Below are 8,159 nucleotides of genomic sequence, written 5' to 3' on the forward strand. Positions count from 1 at the left end.
TTTCAAATCATTTCGGCCACTTGTGTCTCTTGATTTTGAGTAATTAGTTATAATAATTACCATTATTTTATTTACAACGTTTGAGGGTCTAACGTTCGTTTTTTATTAGTGAAATTTAAAGGCTGTCGAGGTATTGGTCTAATCATCTTTGTCGAAAATTAATTATTATTGATCATTATTGAATGAATCGTCAATCTTTTATTTATTTATTTATTTATTTATTTTACATATATACAGTCCTATACGAGCTTATCATGACAGGTAACATTGATAGAAAGCACAATGTTGCTGTTATTACATGTCCAAACGCACTGACTCTGTTTGATTATAGGCCTACTTCATTGTTTGTTTGTTTGTTTGTTTGTGTGTGTGTGTGTGTCTGTGTGTGTGTGTGTGTGTGTGTGTGTGTGTGTGTGTGTGTGTGTGAGGCAGATTGAGGACAGAGAGATGTTAACACTCAGCATGATACATTTTAAATTTTTGTGTACACCTAAATGATGATTAACAGGACCACCAATTCAAGCTATTTAATAGGCTATAAAATATTGTTCATTGTTCATTCACATATTCAGTTGGGCAATTTATAGTTGAATGAAAAGCACGAGTGAGCCTATAATATGAACCCTGAGCGTGTGTTGCCGACCTGTCCGACCCATGAGATCGATGCACTGCTTTTTATGTGGTTACACCAGTCTGTTTTTTACATAAAAACAAAACAAAAAAAACATCTTGCTTAGAGAAGACGTATTTTTACGCTGTGATCATCTAGCGGATAATAAACTTATATATAAAAATTATTTCTCATTTTCCTTAACCAGAAAGCCAAGTAGCTACACTTGTCAGTGCGCGTGGGACTTCTAGGCTACATTGTATTAACATAAAAGGAAGACTTCATCATACCTGTAATACTCTGGAAGGGAGACGCATTGAAGACTTTATCCTACTTAATGATATTGTTTAAATAACTAGGCCTGTAATGTTCCTGCTGCACACAGTTGGTGTGTAGTGGTCTTATTCAAATGATATTGGCTGCGCCTACACTGACTTACAATGTCTAGACAGTGTTTAGGAAGGAAAAGGCAGTGGGATATAAATGACAGAAATGATCAAGATAACAATGAAAAAAACAAAACAAACAAAGTATTACATCTAACTGTTACCATGACGTGCGTAAAAATACAACACCAACAATGAAATATTCATTTTAAAATTACCTTTCTGTGTGACAGACGCATTTTGGGTCCTTGCTTGTTCATTTCAAACAATGAGGCAAAAAACAAATAAACAGATCCTCCACTGATGCTAATATTAAACGAACTAGTAATAGTTTGCATGCTGTATACTTTAGCAGTGTTTATAGAAGAACATTTTTTATATGTATAATGTTATAATGATATCCACCGGTTGTGTTCTGATAAGCGTCTATTAGAGCTCATTACGTTACATTTAACCCTTCGGGCCGCAGAGTCAGCGCCGTGTAGCCTACTGCATGCACTCACGCACACTGGACCATGAGGATATCACAGATTATTAAAAATAAAAGACGAGACCTCAAAGATTGTGGTTTGTTATTTCATTATTGGACCTACTGTAACTGAGCGAGACGTTTGTCACATTTTCACGCACATGATAAAATGCCTCATCTCTTTTTATGAATTAGAAAGAGGCCCGATGAAATTAAACATTTTCCTCTCAATTAAGGACCGCTAGGTTGGTTAAAAATACAAAGTTTAGCCACGTGCATAAATCGCTTAGTTTTTTGTTCAGTTTTATGTGAAATGCTTGAATGCCTGCATAAAATAAAAATGGGTCTTCACAAGTTTAAAGAATTATTAAAGTCATGTGAAAGCTGTTGATTCAAGACTTGAAAAAGTGCAAACAGCAAACATAACAAATATAATAGGCCTTTTTGGGTTTGCTACATGAATTAGACTAAATACTTATTCATCCTTTGGATTGAATGTAGATAGGCTATATTAATAAACAACGCGTCTTTCACATCTGGATATACAAAAAACTCGATTAAAATGCAAGCAATGTTTGTTTTCCAGTTTTCATATATTCCCTGCCTTTTACTGAGCCTGGACGCTTTAGCGCCGTTCACGCTTTTGTTGTCTCTTTCACTGTCCCGGAAAATCCTGTCCTCTGAATTCCTCCATGAATCAAATACATCGCATCAGAATACAATACAAGTAGGCTTCAGCATGCTGCCAGTATCGACCTAATTCTTTAAGAAAATGTTACAGCAACTGCTCAAATATATATATATATATATATATATATATAAATAAAAATAAAATTCTACCAAAAAATATATCAATAAAATAAAAAAGGACGTTTCATTTCAGTGCTGACATACAAACACATCCCACTAAATATCCTACAGTAACACAGTGATTTTTCTATACTTTCAACTACCAATTTACAGCTTATATGATAGTACAAATGTAGTTTTATAGATCAAATTAAAGCTAACTGTGGACAGTATTCTGTAGACGATGCTATTATAACACTGTACTTTGTTGCATTAAAATACTTGGCAGCATTTGGCTCAAACCTAAAAGCTTCAGGGGGATATCGCCGCACCTTTAGTGAATATTAAACTTGCTTTCTTGCAGCAGAAAATCAAAATGATTTTTAATCATTAATGGAAAAGAAATGAGAAAAACTGTTTCTTTACTCTGTTTTCTTTAGTTACTCAGAGGAATCGGCATCACCTCCTTTCTTTCATACAACATATTGACCGGTAGTACATATGCACATGTGAATCCACATCGTAACAAGAAACGCATGTCACCTGCTAAATCAAATTATGATAAGATTAAATTGGGCTATTCTGAAGTTTGGTTTTAACGCTGGCCCATTTTCTACTTTTACACACAAAATGGCAACATGTTATATGTGTGGCTGCATTCGTCTTTCTCTAATATTTCTAATATCCAACAAAACATGTCAATAACCAATGAGACATTTTCTTCCTGTGATGGTATGTAACCATATTAGGCCTTAGCCATGAGACCATGACTGTGTGTGACTGATGAGCCTGGAAGCTATCATCATCATCATCATATTCACGTACACACTGGATTAAAAGCTTATCATGAGCATGTGTCCTTTATGATAAACAGAGAACAGTATTAGTGAAAATATATTTAATAATTAAACAGCACAGTTACACAAAAGGAATGCAAAACAGAAGAGTGAGAATGCATCCTTAGAATATAAAAGGTAGACCTACTGCAAAGGTTCAAGTTCCTTCCTCAACATGGTGGGGCTACAACAACAGAGGATGTCAGCTTGTATATTTCCTGTCACTGCTGGGCCTGTGAGTCTGTGAGTGCTGCACAACACGGTCCAGCTTTAGGAGCATCAGCACATCCTCTCCGTGCCTTTTAGGAATGTGGCCCTGTCCAAGAGATACACACTGAGCATCCCAGAGCTCATGCATATAGAGTCAGTATTTGCAGGCTGCAGTCAGATCATTCCTCCTGAGTGCTCTCTAAGTGGGAGCTCGAGCCTGCAGACTGGGGGTCAGCGTCAGCAGAAGATCTTTCTTGTTCAGAGAGCTGCTCACTGCTAGGGATGGAGTTCTTCTTCGGGCGGCCTTTTGGTTTAGTCGGGGACTCCAGGCCTCCTCCCTGCAACACCTGCAGGGTGGACATGAACAGAGAATATGGTTAAGGTTCTATAACACTGTAAAAAAAACAAAATAAACTTAATATAATAGTGTCCCCTAACCCTAACCCTTAATTTTTAGGTTGACTGAATTTGAGCACACAAGTCAAGGTAATTTTGTAATGAATTCATTTATATGAATAGAAAAGTATAGGCCGCCCCACCTGTTCGAAGGGAGCACCCCACGGTCTGGGAAGAGGTCTGCAGGTTTCCCGAGGCTCAGTTCTGGAGGCCCCCCCTTTTCAAAAACTGGGTTTCTGAAATTGTGCAGAATGTGGCTTGCAAAATCCCCCCAGGATTCATTTATATGAATAGAAAAGTGTAGTTCATTGCAAAATTACCTTGACTTGTGTGCTCAAATTCAGTCAACTTAAAAATTAAGGGTTAGGGTTAAGGGACACACTTGATACCAATGTAGATGTATTTAAGTGCTTTAGTTTATGTAACTTAATCACAATTAAGGCCCTAATTCTCTTGACTCAACACAATATTTCAATTTCTTTCAACTAGAATTCCAAAGCTGAAGGTTATCAATGTTTTCATCATTGTAAAAGTAAACAACCATGACATGACGATGTCTCATAACACACAGCAGGTTTCCTTCATATATGTTTTTTTCAAACTATGAAAAAGAAGAGTCTCAGGAGAATTTTAGCTGTCAGTGCATGCTGGGAAGTTTGTTTACATATGCTGATCATGTTTCTTTGGAAACTTATTTTCAAGAATTGATTGCACTCTGTGCAGTTTATTCATCCAATGTATCATTTCAAGTCACATTTGATTGATTAAATTAAAAGAGATTGAAATAATTCAAACTTCCATATTCATGTAAAGTTAATGAGAAAACATTAGTTGATTCCATATGACGTTCTCTAAATTAGGGTGACCTACACATTTCAAGCTTCTATTAAGCATGGCTATTTTGCAAATAACAACAGACTCTCGACTGTTTATCTAATTTGGTTCACAATACTATAAGGAAAGATTTTTAATAGTTTTCACAAGAGTTTTGTGTGTGAGTATATTTTCTTTCAGTTGTTTGAGTGAGTGTTCCAGTTATGAGTGTAAACAACTTTCACTTGGCTGTGTCTGGTTCTAGTATAGTATGTGAATGAGTTTGGTTTTGCGTAAATGAGAGGTAATTCTGAATAATGTCCCTAATGCCCTCTCATACAGTCAGTGCTAATCCCTTCCTTCATCTGATGAAATACAAAGCAAAAACATTCTTGTTCTTGTTGTATCTTGTTGGTCCAGGCCTAGTCTCATATAAAATGACCACTACCACATCATCACCATCACCACCATTCATAGGCATCATCATCAACATCCTGAAGAATAACTTACAATTTTCTTCCATTTCATCCTTCTGTTCTGGTACCATGTTTTGACTTGCAGCTGACTGAGCCCCAGGGACTCAGCAAGGTCTATTCTGTGAGGAACAACATCAGGAAAATTACACTATTTATATTTTATAACTACAATTCAAATTCCGTTTCAATTTCCCAACATTTTTCTGTCTGCAAATTATCAGAGCTTGTCAGTAGCTTAAAAATTCAGTGTAATGAATTGCAAAATATCCTTCTATTATTTAAACACAGACTACCTATCAGGCGTAGACAGATACTTCTGCTTCTCGAAGCGTTTCTCCAGGCCCATGAGCTGCAGCTCGGTGAACACAGTGCGGCTCCGGCGGCCCTTCTTGGTCTTGCTGCCTCCGTCGGCTCCGTGCTCCAGCTTTCCTCGGAGGTGCAGGTCCAGGGGCAGGTGGTGAGACGCCGCACCGACCTGCAGGCCCGGAGCGGCCGACAGCAGCGGGGAGCCCAATGAGCAGGACAGCGGGGACATGGGGAACTTGAGGAGGCTCGTCTGGTCGGCTTTCAGCACTGAAGGGACCGAGAAGAAACACACAGAAACGGGGTTTTTGTTTTGGAGGCACAGCAGGCTAATAGGGAGCAGTCATTTGAGTTCACTATCACCGTACGTTTGATATGTAAGACTTCTCAGGTCAGAGTTCAAGGCCTCTTTCGAACAATATATCCCACAACTACAGCTGGTAAACTATGAGGAGAATATCCATAACGTATGCCAGATAAATATTAACACGCAGTTAGACGCCACATTGACAAGATGAAACGGCAACAACAATAGGGCCTGTTAACGGCCCTTTATTATTATTACTATTATTATTATTATTATTATTATTATTATTATTATTATTATTAGGCCCATTTCTGCTTGCATTTATTATCATGTTCAGATTTTGATGTATTTTTGCATCGTTAATTCAAATAGGATTGGTAATGTGATTCATCATACAAACAAAATTAAAGAATGTGGTGTTGGCTACAGTGCCAGGCCCTTTTTTTTTTTTTATTTACAAAAAATGTAACATATGTTAAAGAATAATCTCCATGTAATACCAGAAATTTTAGTTTCTAATCAGAAAAAACAATGAATTATAGCGGGTATTTTGGTTGTGTGAGGTGGGTCATTCATATAGCTAATAGAAAACTAGCGCTAAATTAAAATTTAACGGTAAATAGCTATAAGGCTATATAATGAAATATAAGTTAATATTGTTGTAAATATCTCCCAATCATGTAGGTGCTTTTGTTTTTTATCCATGAAGCGCTGGATTCAGCACTGAAGGAAATCCAAATTTTACGCATAGAGCCAACAAATTCAAAACGTACAAGTGGCTTTATGTTTTCGCACATTTAAACCTGTTTTTAGTATTTTTTTCTAATACAAATAATAATAAGAAGAAAAGAAACCCTTCATAATGCAGTCGAACATATCCTAGGTATAGTTCTGACTTTGCTTAACTATTGCATATCTATCTTTTGGTCGATAGGCTGCCAAAAACAAATACAGTTTGTAATAAAAGTTAAGTTATCATCCCTCTTTTTATCACGAGCAAAATACGCACACGCTGTAACATTTATAATTAAATATAATCCTAATTTTAATTCGATTTTATCAGTAATAATAATAACCACTTATATTAAAATGTATGTATGTGTGTTTCTACAATTCTTTTCCGACATCGACTCATTCATCTCTTCACAGCAGCCTCTTACCCATTGGATTCGGGAAAGGCCGTGCGGACAGCAGAGCATGAACGCCGAATTTAAGGAGCTCCCCGGCGGGAGCCGACGCTTTGTGCTCCGGGTGATCAGTCAGGATCTCTTCTATCATGAAGCTTCTGTAGCGGTGAGTTCTGTGGTCGGGATGAACTTCCGGAGGATAGTAATGCGCCCCCAAGTCCAAAGGATGCTGCATAATCTGGCTGTGCGGTCACCTTAACATACACCGAGCGCGTACACCTAGTATCACTCCTTCAGTGGCCCAAGCCAGTTCTCATATTCCCTCTGTGTTGCCTCTATAGTCCGGAGATCAAGATCAAAGTTATCCTCGAGGTCTGTGTCAAGCAAAATAACAAGTAGGTTGCAGGTAGCAGACTTCTCTGCGCGTCCTATTACGCGTCACTTCTGGTCAGTTTTGGCACTTTTTGGATGTAAAACAAGGAACCAAGAACAAGCATTTGACCAAAAACTCCTGAACCCGGTCGTGCTCATGCCAGCTGCCTGTCTGTGGAGGTCGGATATATTTGTCAGCCGTTAAGAGCGTCACCTTGGCAGTGAGTTGAGGAATAAGCTTTGGGTTTTATGAGTCTCGTCATGGCTCCACCTCTTCACAGGGTTTGCCTGCTCGCTGCCTTCACTGAACCTAAGTTACATGCAAAGCCGCACGTGCGCTTCATGCATTTATATGCAAAAGGGAAGAAAATAAGGACCTGAAAAAGGACGGACATTTAAAATATCCTGCAGGTGACTTTGCGAGTTACAGAGCATTAGTTTGAAGATGGTGATGATGATGATGATGATGATGATGATGATGATGATGATGGCGATGTTTGTAAACTCAGATTAGAAGTTTCAAATATAAAGAAGTGATACTTTTTTCTAAAATAGGTCTGTGCAAAGTAATTTATTTGAGTCCTATTGTGCAATATACTTACATAGCTTTTTTTTGCGAAAAAATGATCAAAGAAATCTATATTATCTTTCTTTACTGTTCTGTTTTGTTGGATTTTCTCAAAATTGGGACGCTGAAATATGGAGTTATTACTGCCAACATGTTATATACATGATGGTGCATCCTTCCAGACAAATCTAACGTCAGCTGATGGTGCAGTCTGTCAGCAGTGTAGCCACTGTGGCAGCTCGAAAGGGAAATATTTCATTCGATTGGTCAAAAAACCCACGCCAAAACACCTCTGGGATTTTTTCTGTAGTGCCTACTTTGCTCAAAAATTGCGAAATATCTCCCTCAACATATTTTTAGCATGTCTCAGAACTGCTTTGAGAAAAGCGCTGGCCTTCTAAAATCAATGCTGCAGCAGGAAACCTCAAAGAACCTTAGAATGCTTCAAAGTTGGTGGTCTATCTAGATTTTTACCTTTTGAATTTCATTTTGCTTAA

The 8,159-nt window shown here is 37.8% G+C and overlaps 1 protein-coding gene across 2 annotated transcripts; it reads right to left on the bottom strand.

Moving 5' to 3' along the window:
• Positions 1-3,105: 3,105 nt before the first annotated feature.
• On the bottom strand, positions 3,106-7,243 carry barx1 (BARX homeobox 1). 2 transcript variants are annotated; one of them, XM_084348544.1, is made up of 4 exons: positions 6,756-7,243; positions 5,300-5,558; positions 5,020-5,104; positions 3,106-3,647 (listed from the first exon to the last, which is right to left on the bottom strand). In XM_084348544.1, exons 1-4 carry the CDS (start codon positions 6,955-6,957, stop codon positions 3,480-3,482), a joined length of 714 nt encoding a protein of 237 aa, XP_084204670.1. In that variant the 5' UTR covers positions 6,958-7,243; the 3' UTR covers positions 3,106-3,479. The 2 variants fall into 2 exon arrangements, with proteins under 2 accessions (XP_084204670.1, XP_084204669.1); XM_084348543.1 differs by having other exon boundaries at positions 5,279-5,558.
• Positions 7,244-8,159: the final 916 nt, after the last annotated feature.

The sequence above is a fragment of the Pagrus pagrus genome, assembly GCF_965226575.1.
Source record: "Pagrus pagrus genome assembly, chromosome: 3".
Taxonomy (NCBI): Eukaryota; Metazoa; Chordata; class Actinopteri; order Spariformes; family Sparidae; genus Pagrus; species Pagrus pagrus.